General features: G+C 45.4%; 1 protein-coding gene across 1 annotated transcript in view; it reads right to left on the reverse strand.

Annotated features, from left to right (window-relative positions):
- Nucleotides 1-22011, reverse strand: part of LOC124623105 (carboxypeptidase E-like) — a 415742-nt gene that overhangs the window by 293189 nt on the left and 100542 nt on the right. Inside the window, exon 3 of the mRNA XM_047148899.1 lies at nucleotides 8931-9111. Within this exon, the coding sequence (XP_047004855.1) occupies nucleotides 8931-9111 (181 nt within the window). The remainder of the gene's footprint in view (nucleotides 1-8930; nucleotides 9112-22011) is intronic.

Here is a 22011-nt window from a genome sequence, read left to right on the forward strand (position 1 = left end):
AAGCACTCTCCCAATGAATCTCAACCTAGTACCCGCCTTACCAACAATTAATTTTATATGATCATTTCACTTCAAATCGTTCCGTACGCACACACGCAGATATTTTACAGAAGTATCTGCTACCAGTGTTTGTTCCGCTATCATATAATCATACAATAAAGGATCCTTTCTATGTATTCGCAATACATTACATTTGTCTATGTTAAGGGTCAGTTGCCATTCCCTGCACGAAGTTCCTATCCGCTGCAGATCTTCCTGCATTTCACTGCAATTTTCTAATGCTGCATCTTCTCTGTATACTACAGCATCATCCGCGAAAAGCCACATGGAAGTTCCGACACTATCTACTAGGTCATTTATATATATTGTGGAAAGCAATGGTCCCATAACACTCCCCTGTGGCACGCCAGAGGTTACTTTAACGTCTGTAGACGTCTCTCCATTGAGAACAACCTGCTGTGTTCTGTTTGCTAAAAACTCTTCAATCCAGCCACACAGCTGGTCTGATATTCCGTAGGCTCTTACTTTATCAGGCGACAGTGCGGAACTGTATCGAACGCTTTCCGGAAGTCAAGGAAAATGGCATCTACCTGGGAGCCTGTTTCTAATATTTTCTGGGTCTCATGAACAAATAAAGCGAGTTGGGTCTCACACGATCCCTGTTTCCGGAATCCATGTTGATTCCTACAGAGTAGATTCTGGGTTTCCAGAAATGACATGATACGCGAGCAAAAAACATGTTCTAAAATTCTACGACAGATCGATGTCAGAGATAGTGGACACCGGCACCGCGACAAGGTCCGCGCGCCACGTGGTGCCACACGTGTTGTATTGCCCAGGGGCAGTGCTGGGGATCTCGCTAGCTGCGGGAGTACCTCAAAGTTTGTAGTGTCACGTGCCACGTATGGAGAAGTATTGTTCTGTTGAAAAACGGCACCACAATACTACTGCACGAGGAGTGAGGGCGGCCAGGAGGTAGCCGCAGAGCTCCCTCAGTCGCTACGCAGTCCCGATCTGACGTCGCATCCGACGGCTGCGCAGACGGGGAGGCCGCGCCCCTCCACAACGCTGGAGATCTGGGGTAGAGCGCAGCTACGATTCATCGCTGAACACAACGCGATCCCGTTTATAAGCAATCTACGCTTCCAGATTGTGGCACCGTTTCAGATGAAGCCGTTTGTGTTGCAGTGTTAATGGCAGCCTACGCACGAGAAGGTATTTCACAGTCCGGCTGGGGCAACACGTAATGTTGCATTTGCAGTGAATCCCTTACTCGCTCTCGTACTGGCAGAGGCGGGTACGGAGCGGTTACAACGTGCTCGGTGCACAATACGGAGTTTCTCCTTCGTGACGATCAGACACGATTGACCGTAACCTTGACGATAAGTATGACTGACATTGTAAGTAGGCTGTTTAGGTTTTTATGTTGGTAACGCCACATAGCGCTCTGTATCAAAATCACTGGCTGTGCTGTGTGCAGTCTGTGGCTGGTTGCCATTGTTGTAATATTCGCTATCGTAGTGTTGGGCAGTTGGATGTGAACAGCGCGTAGCGTTGCGCAGTTGGAGATGATCCGCCAGCAGTGGTGGATGCGGGGAGAGAGATGGCGGAGTTTTGAGAGCGGACGATCTGGACGTGTGTCCGCCACTTACAATCTTTCATTTAGCTGGCAGTATTGGCGCTCGCTGTATTGCAGTAGTTCGAGTAACGAAGATTTTTGTGAGGTAAGTGATTCATGAAAGGTATAGGTTATTGTTAGTCACGGCTATTCTTTTGTAGGGATTATTGAAGGTGAGATTGCGTTGCGCTAAAAATATTGTGTGTTAGTTTAGTGTTGATCAGAATAAGTAAAGAGCGAAATGTCTGTGTACGTTCAGTTCTGCTCAGCTGTTTGAAAATCAAATAACGTAAGCGGTTTATCAGCACAGTAATTGATTAATTTTTCTAAGGGGGTGTTTCAACATCACGTTCCCATACAGTTCGATACATCTGAATGACTCACAGATCTGGATATTGTGAGGTTCGACCGTCTGGTGAAACGGAGACCCACCTTTTTTCAAATTCTGAGAACTGCTGATAAGGCTGTCTCACACGACACTTGCGCCTGCTAGCCACGCGCGAAATCTGACGGCTACCGAAAGCGCCGCCTGTCCCAAAAGCACGGAGGAACGGCTGGACGGGTTTCTCTGTACAGAGACATTTTTAAAGCTCCCAACAAAGCCGTGCGGGTGGCCCGGAGAGTGTTGCCGAACTGCGAGGGTGGGTCTCGCAGGGACCGAGCCCGAGGGTTACGTCGCAGGGCGCTACGTTGTTGCACCATTAGAGAGGACGGCTGTTGGCACGTTGGAGACAGATTTCGAACTTGTGCATCGGAATGGGAGAAATGTGTGGCCGTTTAATTTTGTGACCTCCACAACCACCTCCCTCTCCTGTAGAGAGAAGAGGCGGCTCGGTGTACTGCGGGGTCAACGGCTGTCCCCGTCCACCGGGGGTGCGCGCGCCGCAGGGGATGGGGGGTTAGATTGACCTATTTTCACACCAAAACTTGAACTTCCCGCCATGATGGCACTGTGCCACATCTATGGCCGCCACATTGGATCCGCCATCCTGAATAAATGCCTGTAAAAAATCTTTGTCAAAGATGTCGTTAAACTTCTTTCACCGAGCTATTTCACTGGAGTTATTTACACGATGGAAATTTTTTCGTCATAGTTGTTCGGGAATAGCATTTGAACAGTCAATCACCTGTCCAACAGTATATGTTAGTCCTGAGCGCCCTGCATGAAAAGAACGAGAAATGAAACAATTGAGGTTAAAACGGCGGATAGCGAGAAGAGTAGCTCGAAGTGTTCATCAGAATTTGCTTCGTGAGCAACAGTGCGAAGACTTGAAAAACAACTAAAATTATTTGAGAATGGGCGAACGCCCTTACCGCAGTGGTAACACCTGTTCCCGTCAGATCACCGAAGTTGAGCGCTATCGGGCTGGGCTAGCACTTAAATGGGTGACGATCCGGTCTGCCGAGCGCTGTTAGCAAGCGGGATGCTCTCAGCCCTTGTGAGGCTAACTGAGGAGCTACTTGACTGAGAAGTAGCGGCTCCGCTCTCGCAATCTGAGATACGGCCGGGAGAGCGGCGTGGTGACCACAGGCCCCTTCACATCCGCATCTAGTGACGCCTGTGGGCTGAGGATGACACGGCGACCGGTCGGCAACGTTGGGCCTTCCCGGCCTGTGCGGGCACAGTTTACTTTTTAGTTTAGAACAAACATTTCAGTTTTCTCTCATGAAAGTCGCTTGCAAATGTGTCAATACGTATATATTTTTTCCTACTTAATGTGATGCATATCGAGAATATATTCTCATTATCAAGGGGAAATATTTACACAGGTAGATTAAGTGGTGTTTTTTGTGTGTTGTTATGCCTCTCTTGCTCAGAAGTTGCGTTTTTATGGTTTACTGCGATCGGACATATTTCTTTTGTCCCACTTTCCAAAACTTCACGGCCGGTCTTTGTGGCCGAGCGGTTCTAGCCGCTTCAGTCCAGAATCGCGCGACTGCTACGGTCGCAGGTTCGAATCCTGCCTCGGGCATGGATGTATGTGATGTCCTTAGCTTAGTTACGTTTAAGTGGTTCTAAGTTCTAGGGGACTGATGACCTCAGCAGTTAAGTCCCATAGTGCTCAGAGCCATTTGAAACCTCACGAAATTGTAAATATTTGTACCTAATCATGAGATAAATTGTGGCAAAACATCGTGCAAAACGTGAAGAAATATATAACTGGTCCACTGCTTCATTATTTAAATCACGGATGCTATTTCTGCTAAATATCGTCTCACGGTTGGGTGAAGATCTTTAGCAGCAGGCGAAAGCTTGCAATATGGAACTGGGATCCCACAGTCTACAATTTTACGTGTTATTCCAGAAACATATGAGCCGATATACAAATCACGCAAAGAGGATGTTATAAGGTTAAGTGATGTTATTTAGAGTACAAATACATACATTTGTTTCACTTATGTAGGCTCTGACACACTTGGCTTTTCACGTTTCCCTCTTCTTTCACATCCCTTGGTTCAAATGGCTCTGAGTACTATGGGACCTAACATCTGAGGTCATCAGTCTCCTAGAACTTAGAACTACTTAAAACTAACTAACCTAAGGACAGGACACACATCCATGCCCGAGGCAGGATTCCAACCTGCGACCGTAGCAGTCGCGCGGTTCCGAACTGAAGCGCTTAGAACCGCTCGGCCACCGCGGCCGACTTCACATCCTTTCTTTTCATGTCTAAGCTTAACATAATCAACAGTGGAGCCACGTAGAGTGCAGCCGACTGCTGCAGCTAGTACTTCTTTGTACGATTCCAACCGCTTATTATTCTCTTCGTAGTCAATGTTCTTTGGATTATGGAGAATTTCGTATTATTCATTCTTTGCAACGGTCAGTGTGATGGTAGACACGCGCCACATATAGACACATCAAAAAAAGTTTTGCGTCACCTCGGTTCCGAGAGTTCCGGAACCTGTACAGAAAATTGGAATAGAGATCAACATAAACATCGTTTCCGCCTTTTTTATTGCCAATGAAAACCACACATTGCATGTTGTACCACCATACAGCGAGACATTCAGAGGTGGTGGCCCATATTGCTGTACACACCGGTACCTCTAATACCCAGTAGCAAGTCGTCTTGGATTGATCCATGCCTATATTCGTCGTGGCATACCATCCACAAGTCCATCAAGGCACTGTTCGTCCACATTGACCCACTCCTTCAAAATGGCTCTGAGCACTATGGGACTTAACATCCATGGTCATCAGTCCCCTAGAACTTAGAACTACTTAAACCTAACTAACCTAAGGACAGCACACAACACCCAGCCATCACGAGGCAGAGAAAATCCCTGACCCCGCCGGGAATCGAACCCGGGCGTGGGAAGCGAGAACGCTACCGCACGACCACGAGATGCGGGCTGACCCACTCCTCAACGACGATGGGGCGCAGATCCCTCACAGTGTTTGGTGGGTCACGTCGTCCATAAACAGCCCTTTTTAATGTATCCCATTCATGTTCGATAGGGTTCATGTCTGGAGAAGATGCTGGCCACTCTAGTCGAGCGATGTCGTTATCCTGAAGGAAGTCATTCACAAGATGTGCACGATGGGGGTGAATTGGCGCGTCTCAAGAATAACACGGGAAAGAAACGTAACCAAAACAGTTACAAGCTGAATTGGCGAGAAGATCCTACTGAGAGAAGGGGCAATAAAATGCTGCATTTGGGACCACGGCGACGCAAAAGAGGCGTTGAAAGACCACAGAGGTGATTAATCGACGATAGAAAGACTGCTGAGACAGGTTGGTGGCTGACATCATAAAATCAAGTCAAGTGGAAGAGTGCAAAAGAGGCCTCCATTCAGCTTTGGACGGATAGTGGCTAGGCTGCAGAAGAACTGGGCTGTCAGTGTTTGACGTGCTGCCAGGCGGAGAAAAGCAACGGCAACTGAACTGTTATTAGGTCTTTTATTGCAATGGGAACTGGATTGTTACGAAGTCTTTTCCTGCCCTACACTGCCAAACTCATTTGCAGAAGGATCACCGGTTGTTCACAATACAGAAACCCTTCAGATGGACCGTAGTTGTAGAGCTGCCAGTCAGTCAGAAGTGCCGCACACCGCGCTGTACGTGTCCAGCCGAGAACTACGGCGCTTGTCATCTCTGTCTGACAAGTGACACAGTTTCTTTGCTAACATGGACGCGCGTACAATTTCTACGTTATCTCTATTAAAACGGACATTCCTTCTCTTGTCATCGTACTAGCCACTTCGTTATCTCTGTAATAGAGGTAAATACAATTTTCGTGTATAGCAAAATATAATATACAGTATATGCCCATTAAGTTAATAAGAAAGAGTCAGAATTTTTTTTAGAAAATAACAAGTAGAACATACGAATATTTACAGATAGCAGGAGATAAACCAACTAAATTTGACTTGACAACTGCAAGTGTCGATCCAGTCGACTGTGGAAAACTGGTGTCGCGTATGACTGTTTATGACGTTACTACATCCTCCGGTAATACATTAACTGACAGTTCTAACATACACTACAGTGAATGACGCCTTCTGGTACACTCCGTCGGGCTGTTGCCTCGAAATGGCACACTGCCGTACCGGGGACGTTGTAATACGAAAAAAACCTAATACCAAAGACCTTTTAATCACCATTACGGACGTATCTCGTCATTCTGTTACACAAAATCGTACCGAAAGCGACTGGTTCTTGTGAGATTTTCAGTCTACAGCATATATTCATAGTGCATAAGTTATAATGATATAAAAGAAACTGAGTATGGGCTCGAACTGAAAACGAGGAAATCAATATGGAGCTGCGACCAGCCAAAAGGGAAATGCTAGGACCCCAGGAAATCGTGTTTGATGCCTTGTCGAAAGCCGAACTGTTTGCGGACACGTACTAGGAGCAAACCACAACACCATGGATCGACCTCACAGCCGCTGACCAGCTTCAGGAAGAAATATCACACAAGCAGTACAAAACCTCAGAGACACACCGACACAAACAGCACCAGAACTCACAACACCGACACAAATAAAGAAAATACTAGCCTGCAGAAAGGGTAGATCCGCACCAGGACTACACAAAATTTCAAACATACACCTTAAGAACCTCTCTAGGAAACCACTAGTCCTGTTAACACGTATAATTAATAGCTGCATGCTGCTACAAAAATTCCCTGCGGCCTGGAAGGCACCAAAAGTTATTACAGTCCCAAAGGCAGGGAAAGACCCAAAAGTACTGGCGAACCATCGCCCAATCAGCCTACTCTTCACAATGGAGAAAACGCTTGAGTAGTTTTGAACAGAACAAAAAATGTGTCAGACGATGAAACCATCAGACCGGAACAATTCGGGTTCCAGAAAAAGGTCTCTGCAGAGTTACAAGTCCTTCGACTGACAGAACACATCACACACAATTTCAACTACACAAATTCAACAGCAGCAGTTTTCCTCGACTGGGAAAAGGCTTACGACAAGGTTTGGCACGACAACCTGATCTTCAAGATACAGCACAACACAACGATCCCTGATGTGTAGGCGAAATTGATAGACAGCTTTCTGACAGACCGGAAGTTCCTTGTTGACGTAGACGGAAAACGCTCCTCATAAAACACCCTGAGGGCGGCATCCTCCAGGGGTCGGTACTATCACCCACACTTTTCAACATCTATGCAAACGACATCCCGCTGTCACCGTATGCCAGGATAGCCCAATTCGCGGACGACACAACCTTCTACACAAGTAGAAGGCAGCACCACTCAAACATAGCACGCCTCCAAAGGCAGTTAGACGGTAGAAGACTGGTGTAGTGAAAAAAAATGACATTAGACGCAGGTAAAACTACAGTTGTACTTCACAAGAAAGCGCCCGGTACTCAGAAACCAGCTGTCTCTAAACGCCCAGGAATTACCGTGGAGAGACTCCGTGAAATAACTGGGTGTAACATTAGACAAAAAAATGCTCTTCCACCTCCACATCGGGGAAAAAAGGAAGAGAGGTATAAACCTCGCAAAAGCTGTCCTGCCCTTCTACCTCAGCAGGGAGATGTGGATGGAAACCAAGAGAGCACTCTACAAGACAACAGTCCTCCCAGCACTAACGCACGGGTGTTCTGCGTGGGGAATCACGTGCGAGACCGACCACAAAAAACTGCAAAGAGTGCAAAACAAAGTACTAAGGTGGATTCTAGACGCTCCACCATGGACACCAATACGCGAGCTCCACGAAACAGTGGAAACTGAAACCATACACGACACTGTGAAAAGATTAGTGAATACACTGTATAACGAATTAGAAACTGTAGGAGGCAGTTGTAGACAAGTGAGGGACACAGGTGCTGTGGTAACCAGAACATGGCACAGGCAGACAGTACCACGCCTAATCATTCAAGACCCTGTAGGGTAGTAACCACTAGTGAACAGGTAAATGCTTAATATGTTTTTGTCCTTGTTTTGTCCATTCGTGTTCCCTTTCGGTATAATATACTTTTGTGATTTTGTCTACCTATATCGTGCTCCCTTGTTGGGATCCAATAGTGAACAGGTAAATGTTTAACATGTTTTTGTCTTTGTTTTGTCGTATCGTGTTCCCTTTTGGTATAATATGCTTTTGTTATTTGTCTTGCCGATTTCGTGTTGCTTTGTTGGGATAATTATGTGTTGTTTAGTTAGTAAGACCTGGCATAACCACTATAGCCAAGGTTCCCTTGGAACTTAATTGAACCGCGAAATCCAAGTAACTAGTACTTTAAGAATGCAAACTAACCTAAGACGTAGCGACTAAGTCCAATCCACACTCCACCCCCCCTCCCCCCCGCCCCCCATATTCTGTGTCGGCTGTGCGACCACCTTAGCAACACAGATTTACCTAGAGATAACCACAGCTAGGCTAGCAAGTATAGAGTTCAAGTTAAAGTGTAGACGCAGACCAGCTGCGGACCTACGCACGCACGACGCCCGTACTCGGCGGGCAAGTGGCGGCGACGACCATCATCCTGCAACAACGAGCACAGCGGTCGCCACGGAACGACGACAACATCTCGCCGAGCGGCCGACTGGCGCAACTACACAAAAGGAAGCAGTGGGGAGCAGCACCCGCTGCACCCACTGCACAGGACCCAACCACCCTGAACCCACGCTCCATAAATCGAGGATGGTCGGGGGCCGCAAGGCGTTATTTGTTACCGACCGTGCGCTCCAAAGCCCACGATTTGTTTTGTAAATAAAAATGAAATCCCAGACAATAACAACCAAAACTACACACAAATACACGTAGATTCGGCGAAGCCGAAGGCACTGTAAAAGACCACGTGACACAAAAAAAAGCAGGTAGAAAGGTGGGTGGGGTACTCACGCAGCTGGTGGTAGCCGGGGCGCGTGGAGAACTCGATGACGTGGAGCGGCAGGCCGCGCACGGAGCGCTCGCTGAGCGTGTAGAGGCGCGTGACGCGCGGGCAGCGGGCGTGCACGGCGCGCAGCGCGGCCGCCAGCTGCGCGTTGTCGTGGTGCCGGAACTCGAAGCAGCGGCCGCCGCCCTGCAACAGCCGGCGCCGCGCCGGCCACTTGTAAGCGCCTGCCTGCCAGGGGGCTCGTCCAGTCTCGTGTAGCGCGCTCAAACAACCAACATCTACATCCTTACGTGCGAGCTCTGATTTACATTATTTTATCACGCTGATCTTTTGTCCCTATGTACGTCAGCGTTAACAAAATATTTTCGGATTCGGTGGAGAAAGTTCGTGATCGGAATTTCGTGAGAAGATTCCTCCGCAACGACAAACGCGTTTCTTTCAATAGTCTCCATCCTAAATCCTGTATCATTTCGGTGACACTCTCTCCTCTAATTCGCGATAATACAAATGTGCTGCTCTTCTTTGAACCTTTTCGATGTACTCTGTCAGTCCTGTCCGGTAAGAATCCCAGACTGCGCAGCAGCATTCTAAAAGACGACGGACAAGCGTAGTGAAGGCAGTCTCCTTAGTAGATCTGTTACATTTTCTACGTGTCCTGCCAATGAAACGCAGTCTTTGGTTAGCCTTCCCCACAAAATTTCCTGTGTGTTCCTTCCAACTTAAGTTGTTCGTAATTCTTATTCCTAGGTATTTAGTCGAATTTACGGCCTTTAGACTTGACTGCTTTATCGCATAATCCAAGTCTAACGGATTTCTTTTAGAACTCCTGTGGATGACTTCACACTTTTCGTTATTTAGGGTCAAAATGCCAATTTTCGCACCATACAGATATCTTTTCTAAATCGATTTGCAATTTGTTTCGATCTTCTGATGACTTGACTAGTCGATAAACGACAGCATCATCTGCAAACAACCTAAGACGCTGCTCAAATTGTCTCCTAAATCGTTTATACAGATGAGCGGCAAAGGGACTGTAACACTACCTTGGGGAACGCCAGAAATCATTTCTATTTTACTCGATGACTTTCCGTCAATTAATACGGACTCTGACCTCTCTGACGGGAAATCATATCGACGTTAATGATGTGGCCCTGTAATTTATTGGATTAGACCAACTACCTTTCTCGAATATTGGTGTGACCTGTGCAACTTCCAATCTTTGGGTACAGATCTTTCGTCAAGCGAACGGATGTATATGATGGTTAAGTATGGAGCTATTGCACCTGCACACTCTAAAAGGAACCTAACTGGTATACAGTCTGGACCAGAAGACTTCGTTTTATTAAGTGATTTAAGTTGCTTCGCTACTCCGAGGTTATCTATTTCTACGTTAATCGTGTTGGCAACTGTTATTGATCCGAATTCTGGAATATATACTTCGTCTTCCTTGGCGAACGAATTTGGAAAGCTGTGTTTAGTAACTGCTTTGGCAGCACTGTTGTCCATGATATTTCTTTCCTTTGCTGTTGCGCAGAGAAGGCATTGATTGTGTCCTGCCGCTAGCATACTTCACATACGACCAGAATCTCTTTGGATTTTCTGCCAGTTTTCGAGATAAAGTTTCGTTGTGGAAACTATTAGAAGCATTGTGCATTGAAGTCCGCGCTAAATTTCGAGCTCTGTAAGACATCGCCAAACTTGGGGATTCTGCATCTTTTTGAATTTGGTATGTTTTATTCTTTCTTTCTGAAGCAGTTTTGTGATCCATTTTGTGTACGAAGCAGGATCAGCTACGTCGTTTGTTAATTTATTTGGTATAAATCTCTCAATTTCTGCGGATATTATTCGTTTGGATTCAAGCCACATCTCGTCTAGACTTGCGTTATTAATTTGGGCGGAGTGTCTCTCAGGAAGGTGTAAAGTGAATTTTATCTGCTTTTCTCGAATAGGTATATTTTTCGTTTGTTTTTGGAGAATTTGGAGGTTAGAATATTCAGTCTCGCTACGACAGCCTTGTGTTCACTAATCCCTGTGTCGGTTTTGATGTTCGTTATTAGCTGAGGTTATTTGTTGCTAAGAGATCAAGTGTGTTTTCACAACCGTTTAGTATTCGTATGGACTCATGAAGTAAGTGCACGCAGTAATTTTCAGAGAATGCATTTAGCACAATTTTGGATGATTTTTTAGGCGTACCTCCGGATTTAAACATGTATTTTCGCCAAGATATCGAGGATAAATTAGAGTCACCACTAACTATAATTGTATGAGGCGGGTACGTCTTTGAAATTAATCTCAAGTTTTCTTTGGACCTTTGAGCAATTTTATCATCTGAATTGGGAGGTTGGTAAAAGGATCCAATTATTATTTTATTCGGGTTGCCAAGAACGAACTCTGCCAATACTGTCGCACAGGAACTATAACTAGTTGAATTTCGCGACTTGTAACTGGAACAAACACGCCACCGCAAACTGTGTTTAGCCTGTCCTTGCAGTTGCCGCACTCGGCATCGAGCCGTTTTCAAACTGAAAGCTTTTAAAAAATACTGCACGGAGTGCGCCACGCAGTTGTGCGTCGCGAAGATGCCGCCAGGGGACGGAACTCGCACTGCGGGGAGAGCGCTGGCGGCGCGCCGACGCTCCTCGTGGCCGCGAGGAACGAACGATGCGCGTGCCTCGACAAGCACGACTGAGACTTGACACGGTTGCACGGTATGTGACGTTACATGTGGTGTTACTGCCGTGATTAGAAGATCGAGTCAAATTTACGACGATTTCGGCAGTAGGACGTCGCAGCCCCTCCGGCACGGGTGGGAGCACGCTCCGATCGCTGGGGAATGGCGTGACGAGGGCACCGTGTCCTTCTCCGAGGCACACTGCCCCACAACTGCCGTAACGGGGCCTCGACACCCGGGATGCAGTTTACGGCGATCCTGGTCCCACACGTGTCCTACCGCGGATATTTGTAGGGCGCGCTGCCGGCCCCGTGCCTGGACGAGTGGTGTCTGCGTTCCCTCGGTCACTGCCCGACGGTTCCCCCACACAACGTCACGCTGGTTTTCAGCCAGCCCGGAAGTCAGCTCGTTAACTAATACATGTATTGGGGATCGTGTACATTTGTCTGACAAAATGAAAAAGGAACACAGCTGCCCTTCTCCAAAACACTGAAGAAAGGCGGCCTCCTTACACGCCGACGATTCCTTCCGGGATACTGCAGAACAACTACTCATTAGCGAACACGACGTGGCGCCATTTGTGAGCAGCCGTACGTGCCGGCCGCGGCACTACTCGAGACGCGGCCCCTTGCGCTGCGGTGGGGTGTCGACGGCAGCCCGCGCCGCACAGTTACGACTGCCTGGTCCGGCTGCTGCCCACCTCGAACCGGCGGCGCGAGGTGTCACTTGTTCTGTGCAGTGCAGAGGTGCTCGGAGACTTTCGACCGGAACTTTGGCGGCGTGCGCGCCTGCCCCCACGTTCCCGGCCTCTCTCACTTCCGAACGCTCTTCAAATACCGATACTGCACAAACTCGGACAGGCCGGCGAAACGGAGAAACACGGCGAGGCTCCTTTCGAATTCTGTCGACTGCTAATAAAGCCGTGTCACACGCGTACGTAGGACCTTCGTGTCCGCCACAGTGACGTGACGCTGTCCGCGCCCCCTTATTCACCCCACCGCGCCTGGGAACCACACTAAAGGCGGGCGAGACTGACGCACTCTGCTGGCCGTTCTGCCACAGACAATTAAAATATCGACAATTTACACACTCGGCAACGGTGCACAGTTGCACAAAGTTACGTCCCACATACAACTCTGTGTTCTAGGTGCTTTATTTCTTTTGTCGTGCACTGTAATTTATGATTCAACACGACAGACAGTCTTGCAGGTATCGCCGAAATTACTATTACTCGTGATTATGCGTTCTCGATGAGTTTGAGATCGCGTTAATGTGGGAAAAAACGACGAATGTTGCTAACGATTAATTCCAGTGGCGAGGCAAAGATCCCGAGCTGGTGAATCGAATGCGGAGACAGGAGCAGAGCGGGGTATCGGAGAACATCGAGGAGCGGGCTCCACACGACGGCCGCCGCCATAGCCGCGCGCTGCAAAACAGGGCAGCCAGTCGGCGGGCGGCGGCCGCTCGCACACTGCACCACCTCTGCCAGTGTGCCGCAAACATCGTGCCACTTGGACATTACTATCTCAGAAGTTGTGATACGGAAGTTTCAACGACAATTCGTGGCCGCTATGAACGTTATTCCCACACAGTGAAGAAAACGAAGGAAGATGGGACTATGATTTGGCGCTGTTCACAACAGAAAGAGAAGCATTAACGAGGAACGCTTAAAACCGAGGATTCTACAGTGATCTTTTCGCACGAGCGTCAATGTAGACCTCCGGGTTGCCAGAACAGAGGACTCTGAACCAGGCAAAGAGGATATAGGTAGCTTGCATAATCGAGGGTACGATTTTGTGACAGAAATGCCAGACCAGCGAACAACGGAGAAGACATTATACGAGCAAAGGGCAAAGTCGCAGGGAAATGAGAGGGATCCAGAGACGAGAGAACAAATTGAACTTAAAGCAGAGCTATTACCTATGAATGATGGCAGTGTTGTGTACATAGTTCCGCATAGTCAGCGCGTACACAACTTTCCCACTAGAGCGCGCCCCGCTAAGCACAACAGGGCATGGCGCAACGCTCGTCCGTCTCCGCACTACGAGATGGCGCTGCCTTAGGGACGGACCAAATTCTCCTTCCGCCGATCCGCGTATTAATATGTAACGCAGCCAATGAGATTTCTGCTAACGTAGAACCTTTTCTCCTCGCGGATCACACTCGCGCAGTGATACCTGAACACGCGAGGTATTATAACGAGTGTACAGACCTCCGATTAGTCAGTCTGCATTTGTCTGCACCAGTCTGTACCAGTCTGCATTTGTCTGTACCAGTCTATGGTTAAGTTTCAGTCTGTGCTTAATAAGATTATCATATTCCTGTACATAGCCATGAAGATAAATGTATAGACACTTTGTCAAGTATCAGAGATATGTGAGAATAAGATTAACGTACCAAGACCAAAGGAACTTCAGATTGTCAATTGTAAATAGCATCCAGAATCAAGTTACGTAAGCTTTATGCTTGTTATTATTTTAATAAATGTGTGTGAAAATTAATCAAGTTCTGTTTAAAGTTGGTCACCGTCAATCTGCTAATCTAAGCGTGCAAGTGGCATTTCTATCGTCTCATCTAACGGCAGAAGATAAACACGCCACGATAAGGCCATGAGACATATTGCTGACACTCGCCTACTTCGTTAGAGTGACAAGTCAAATAGTCTGATGGTGTGTGTACTGAAGGTCTTACGGTATGCACACCACAGTAAGCAGTTTCCTGTTAAGCGACGATAAATCAGCAGACAAGATAATAATTTTTTTGTGGAAGAGAAGAGAGCGAGGCTCTACGAAGTAAACGAGACTTTTTTACGGATGGTACGTTCAAGTGCTGTAGCAAACAGTTTGCACAGATATATACAATTCATACAGTTTTTGGAAATAATAAAAATGAGAATAATATCTACCCATTCGCATTTGCTTTATTACCAAATAAAAGGAAAGAGACGTCATCCGACATTTCAGAAATGTGCTGGAAAATATTCCAGAATGAAACCCTGAAAGTTTGACTGTAGATTTTGAGTCAGCAGCTATTTCTGCAATTATGCATATGTTACCAACTTCCTCAGTGCATGGGTGCTATTTCCACACGAGAAAGTCTCTCTGGAGGAAAGAACAGGATCTTGGACTCATTCGTGAACATAAAGAAAATGAGGAAGTGAGACAACAAATTCCCATGTGTGCCACGCTGGCGTTTCTACGGCCTGAAGATGTATGTGATGGCTGGCTGGAGATACATTCACAGGCACTGGATTTTTCTTGCCTTTTTGACTTTTTCGACTATTTTGTAGAGAGATGGTTGGAAAATGAAGAGAACCCTATAAGCCATTGGAGCTGCTACAAACGGCACCATCGCACAACTACTAACTCTGTAGAGGGCTGACTTAGCAAAATTATGAATATGCTTTCCAAACCAAATCCTAAAATTAGTGATGTAATTACTTGCATCAAAACAAAAGCAGAAAATTCAGCGTGCGCGTTAATGGGAACAGAGCTGAGTATGGAAGGTAAAAGAAAGAAAACAGTGTACATGAAACGGGATGAAAGGCTGGAGAAAATATTGAAAAAGTATGAGGAGGATGGTGAGATAAGGGCTTGCTTCAAGGCTATCTCCCACCTTCAAAAACTAGACTAAATAATGTATCATAACATGTATATAAATAAAAAATTTATGAAATGTTAATAGGAATCTTAAAATTTTTTTTAAAAATAAATAAAAAAGTTTGAGGAAGCTTATAAACTGATTTTAAACACGCCTAAACGACAATAAAATTACTTTGACGTTTAGCCAGTCCAAAACCTGGATAAACTGCGATGGGAATCAAATAATTTTTAAAAGTGTAGGTATGTGGTTTCTAACGCATCTAAATCCAAAGCGCCAATAGTCCCATGCCTCAGTAGTGTAAACAAATTAACAGTTAAAATTAAGCTACACTACACATGTGTGAACATAATACCACTTAATATTTCCGTGTATTTAATAAGTGCACTTTTATGAAAATATATCTATTGACAATGACTTCTGTCTGGCGCTGTAAAAGAACGGAATCTTCTTTATGCACTGAAATATTCTAAAGTCTCTGTGAAGTCTTACTTTGTCCTCTCTACTGTCTATTTCTTGTATGTCGTACCAAGCGATGTTAGCGCAGTGGCTAACCAGGGCTCAATCATCTGGCCGTCCATACTCTACTGTATTTGGTTCTCCTTGTTTAAGCAAATGCTGTGAAGGTTCCTTAAAGAGGTCATGGTAGCTCCCCCCCCCCCCCCCCCCACGTCTCCCATAACCAACTATCCAAGCAAAATCTAAATCTCTAATTACCACACTGTGGACGTGACATGAAACACCAAACGAAAAATTGGTTTTCTCTAGGTTGTAATGATGAATGATCTGAGCTAAAATTAAGCATATCTTTGGAATGTAAACTTGCTTTTTGTGAATTCCCATTCACTTTAGAAAGATGCCCACTAATGATGCAGAGATGAGACTCCTGAGCTATTTAAATATTAAGTTATTCAATGATTTGACGATATTTGTCGTGATCAATTTCGAGTTCACACAGAACTGTATTAATTACCTATTTTGTTGCCTACATGTCGAATATTTTGTTCTGCTTCAGACTGACGTTTACTCAGTGGTTTAGCTATGTATTTTGGAACCTAACCCTGACTTCTGTTATTCTCACCAGTTACCATCCTCACAAAAACATTTATTTATTTACTAATTCCGATAGGACCATTCTTCCGTTTCAGGTGCTGTTTAGGTAAGGTATTTCTGTTTGGAGATAGACTTGTTCCTAAGTTTTTAAGGTTTAAAAATTCAACCACGCTTGAGAACTTTTAACAAATTTGTATGTGTTGTTCAAACTCGTGCCTGTGGTAAAGAGACTACAACAAGAATAATACAAACTGTGATTTTTAGTTGAATGTGCCATCAAAGTTCTAAAAACATTCTCACGCTGTGGATGATATAGAAGGAGTCAGACGTTAACTATTAGTTAACGCTTTTTTTATCTCATTGTCTGTTAAACAAAAGCGAATGAGTAATGTTTGTTTTAAAATTTTTGTCACTTACTATTTTGATGATTGAACTGTCAGATTTCCAAGACAGTCAAAGGTCATTGACAGATGTCAGAAAAGAAAATATTACAACTACCGTCATTGGATTGTTCTTCATTTGCTTTTTTCATCTAATACACTGTCTTCATTTGCATGACGGTTATGTGCAAGATTTTTTACGTTTTCTTTAAGTCCTTCAGTTTTATCAAGAACCATCTCCTTAACAGGTTCTTAATTTTTGTTAGTCTCGTCAATTTTTTGACCATCTACAAATGCACTCTTGAACTATAATATTCTTGCGCCTTCTTTCACGTCCTTTGGGTCGATTGCTTTTCTGACATAAGTTTATCAAATTTCAGCATAGAACCAGCCAACAAATGGCCCTTCAAAACCTGTTGGCAATTTACTTGTTTATTTATTTATTTACTTATTTGTGCTTCACTTGGGCAACGTCGCTGTGTATGTGTTCTAAACCAAATTTCTGCATAAATTAATAGAATCATTTTTTTTTACTTTTAATCAGTAAGAACTCTCTACGTAAAAACATATATTGTATCAGAACTAATAACATTGAAGTTGTAACTTGCAACATATAGTATGGCTAGTACAGTAAGGCTTGAGCATGCTAGCTTGCGTCCTCAGGGTATTAGTGGGCCCTTCCTCGACCTTTTATGGGCGGAAATTTCACAAGGCGGAAAATTCACAGGGCGGAGAATACACGACACCCTCCACCTTACCTCTCCCGTGACGTAAGGTGGTGGTCTGGGGAAATAATGGCGGGAAAAGGACTCAGTCTGTGTTCAGCTACTGGACTGACAGGACAGACGTAACCGTTTGCTGTGTTCAATGCATGAGATGTCTGTGCTGGAGAAGGAGTAGTATATAGCTGTAGCCATGCATGTGAGGACTATATCAATAGCAATGATATTTGGTGAAGACGAATACGCTTTATGAAATAAAGAATATGCAGCAGGACGGAGCTAAGTTACCCTTCACAACTTATGCTGATAAATGGGTGTGCTGTAACTGTGGATGATTCGATGAAAGTCCAGTGAGTCACTCTTCCAAATCACAACTCGAGCGCGTGCCAGAGACTCGGGCAGGCAGCGGGCACGGCCACGCGGCAGATGCAGGGCCGCGCGCTGCGCTCTGCACTCCCTGTCGATACCCTTTGTCGCTGAACACTAACTGGTGTTGCGCAATGTTGTCACAGGAACTACACGTAGCACTGCACAAAGACAGAGAGAGAGAGAGAAATTTGCAGATGACGCGAAAATATTTAAACAATTACATGTTTTATTCCGAGGAATACCACCAATTCCTCAATTGAACACAATCTCTAAAAAGATCACGACACGCTTGTAAAACCGTCCCTGAGAGACTTTTGTGGGAAATACCCTTGTGTTTGAGCACAAAGAGCTTCAGGAGGTACTAAATCCAGTCGAATATCTCTCTAAGTGCACTTTCAAAAAGATCGCTGCATAGTGGTTTGCTTCAAATTTACGGTGTATACCGCCACACTTGGACACAGACTCTAAAAAAAAGATCGTGACACACTTTTGAAACCTCACAGAGACACTTCGCGTGCTTATGTGGGAAATACCATAGGTTTCCCATGTCTTCGACCACGACCTGCTTAGTGAGTTACTAAATTCGACTGAATAAGTCTCTAAATACACTCTCAAAAAAGATCACTTTAGAATAGTTTGCGTCAGTTTTGCGATACATACCACTACACTCGAACACAGAATCCAACAAAAAAAGATCGCTGCGTGTTGTCAAAACTTCCTTGAGACACCTCACAAGCTTTTCTGGGAAACAGATCCTGAATCCGGTATCAACTGAAATGTCTCAGCTTACACGCCAAAACAACCATTTTTGGAAGTCGAAATAAATATTTCTCTAACTCTAAACGGGACGTGTTCAATTTCTCGTTTGAAGTCACTGATACAGAGAGAAAAATTTCTGAGCTCTACAGCTGTAGGCTGAACAGTGAGCGGGCTAAGTTTAAATTTCCTGCTGCTGGAGTCGGAGACGTCATTTTCCTCACTTGTTCAAGCGCACACTGATGGCTCAAAATGGTTGAAATGGCTCTGAGCACTATGCGACTTAACTTCTGAGGTCATCAGTCCCCTAGAACTTAGAACTACTGAAACCTAACTAACCTAAGGACATAACACACATCCATGCCCGAGGCAGGATTCGAACCTGCGACCGTAGCGGTCACGCGGTTCGAGACTGAAGCGCCTAGAACCGCACGGCCAAACAGGCCGGCGCGCACACTGATGTCCAAGCACAGACGGGGAAATCAGAACAATTCGAAGCACTCCAGCGAGAAAAATGGCTGGAATTTTGGGTGTCCTACAGGTGCTGGTCTGGAGATGCTATAAAGCCACAATGGCGGATGGGGAGCAGCATCTCCCCAGAGGTGGGTGGTCTGATTGGACGTGTCTCTGAACACTAGAACACAAGAGACATCACATGGCTCTCAGAACTTTAGGCAGATACCAGGCCCTAGTCTTGTTCGAACTGGTCTGTAGAGGCTTCTAAACCCCGCATAACGGATGTCTCGTCTCGTGAATGGAGCATTTCTGATCGGTTCTCACTGAATTTGGGAGAGGGGGGGGGGGGGGGGTGGAAGCTGGTGTGGGAGCACTGCCCACCATTTTGTGCAAACAGACAAATTACGAGACTTTCAGCAGAAAACTATCTTGTACAGATCGAAAAAAAATACAGCAGCCATCTTCTACTGACAATTAAACTATCCAATAATGGTCTACATGTCGTGAGGTACAGAAACTATCGCGAGAAACACTTCCTCAATTACAATCTCTGCTACTGTTGCGGAAAGCTCGAATATTTCAGCTAAAACCGATCTCCAACCGGGCTGTCAATGACCTAAACACAGTGGGCCGTTGCTGGCTCATGCTATGCGCTGGACTGAACCTTCGTTGCGATTCTGTGTTCAGTCTCCCGCGGTTATCGCGATTATGCGGGTGGCAGCAGCGGTGTGTATCGATATTCGCACCTTGGACTATCTCTGACCTGGAGCTTACTGTTTCCAGCTGGGTGGTGTGCGACGAGTCGGACGGTTGGCGCGGAGCAGCGAGGAATTCCCCGCGGGACGCAGTTTGGCCGGGGCCACTGGCGGTCTCTACGCAGTGGCGGAGTGTGTGGGGCTGTTCCCACTGCTACGAGGTCCGTGGCTCACCCACTCTGGACACGGAAGTTGAGTTTTGATTTCATCTACCAGCAAGTCGAGACTGTTCACACTGTGTCGTTTGGAGTTCATTGTCGGCTGTTGGGATATTCCCACGAGCAACAACGTGGTTTTCAAGTTGGAAAATTTTAGCCACCCTCTGGCGGAGTTTCACCGTATTTGGTTATTTGAATTGAAGTGCACTGTCTTGTGGCCATTGACGTTCCGGTTACCTGCCCTGGCCGTTGACGTAAATTTCAGGCAGTGTAGTTTCCTTATCCTGTTGTTGCTGTGCAGTACGGTGTGTAGTTTGGCAGCTCCATGTATGATTGGTTGTGGGCGCCAATATGTTCTACATTGTTCCATTGAACTCCCTGTTGTGCCCTGGTCGGGTGAAGTGGAAGTTATCTTGTCGGTGGGTCCGTTGACTGTCGGTCGGTTGGGTTGTCGTCGGATCGTGAATGGTTGGCCGGACTGCCTGTCTCACCTAAGCGAGCGTTAGTTTCTGAATTCCAGGCCGACCCTCTAACATCTGAACAACCTTGGGTGTACTGCCTTTTTTTATTTGTTCTTGTTGTTGGTACTCATATGGCTTCTAGCCGATATTTTTAAAATTAAGATTGTTTTGCCCTTAAGGCGTAAGATTCTTTAGGCCGTCAGCCTAATTTAAAGAACTATTTCATGTAAGACCTTTCACTCTTTAAAGGTTTTAATGTTGTTTAATTTTAAGTGTTGGGCCTTCAGCCGATTTTGAGTTTGAGTTGCTTTGCTCTTAGGGCCTTCAGCCTAAATTAAAGAACTGTTTCACATAAGGCCTTTGGTATTTAAAAGAAAATTAATGTTATGGAGTTTTAAGTGTTATGCCTTCAGCCGATTCGAATTTAACTTGTTTGTTCTTGAAGTGTCTGATTCTTTGGGCCTTCAGCCTAACTAAAGAACTGTTTTAAGATAAGGCTTTGCCTTTTAAATTTCCGTTTTGGTTGAGTTTTGCCTAATCAAGAACTGTTTTACGTAAGGCCTTTTTTTTTTTTAAAAAAAAAAAAAAAGAATTTAATGTTGTTTAGCCTTAAGTGTTGGGCTTTCAGCCGATTTTGAATTCAAATTGTTTGCTCCTAAAATCTCAGATTCTTTGAGCCTTCAGCCTGAATGAAGATAAGATGTGGTAAGATAAGGCTTCCCTTTCTAATTTTTGATTATGGTTGCGTTTTAAGTTATTGGCCTTCAGCTGTTTTTAAATTAAAGTGCCTTTCAGCCGGTAATTAAGTCCCAAAGATTAAAAAAAAAATTTTGGGCTCTTGTAATGTTTGATCAAATAATAAAGTTGTATGTTTGAGTGTAACTGACAGCTCCTTATTTTGGCCCCTTTGCACAATTTAAACTACATCTACATCTATACTCCGCGAGCCACCTTACGGTGTGTGGCGGAGGGTACTTATTGTACCACTATCTGATCCCCCCTTCCCTGTTCCATTCACGAATTGTGCGTGGGAAGAACGACTGCTTGTAAGTCTCCGTATTTGCTCTAATTTCTCGGATCTTTTCGTTGTGATCATTACGCGAGATATATGTGGGCGGTAGTAATATGTTGCCCATCTCTTCCCGGAATGTGCTCTCTCGTAATTTCGATAATAAACCTCTCCGTATTGCGTAACGCCTTTCTTGAAGTGTCCGCCACTGGAGCTTGTTCAGCATCTCCGTAACGCTCTCGCGCTGACTAAATGTCCCCATGACGAATCGCGCTGCTTTTCGCTGGATCGTGTCTATCTCTTCTATTAATCCAACCTGGTAAGGGTCCCATACTGATGAGCAATACTCAAGAATCGGACGAACAAGCGTTTTGTAAGCTACTTCTTTCGTCGATGAGTCACATTTTCTTAGAATTCTTCCTATGAATCTCAACCTGGCGCCTGCTTTTCCCACTATTTGTTTTATGTGATCATTCCACTTCAGATCGCTCCGGATAGTAACTCCTAAGTATTTTACGGTCGTTACCGCTTCCAATGATTTACCACCTATGGCATAATCGTACTGGAATGGATTTCTGCCCCTATGTATGCGCATTATATTACATTAATCTACGTTTAGGGAAAGCTGCCAGCTGTCGCACCATGCATTAATCCTCTGCAGGTCCTCCTGGAGTACGTACGAGTCTTCTGATGTTG

The sequence above is a fragment of the Schistocerca americana genome, chromosome 1 (assembly GCF_021461395.2).
Source record: "Schistocerca americana isolate TAMUIC-IGC-003095 chromosome 1, iqSchAmer2.1, whole genome shotgun sequence".
Classification (NCBI taxonomy): Eukaryota; Metazoa; Arthropoda; class Insecta; order Orthoptera; family Acrididae; genus Schistocerca; species Schistocerca americana.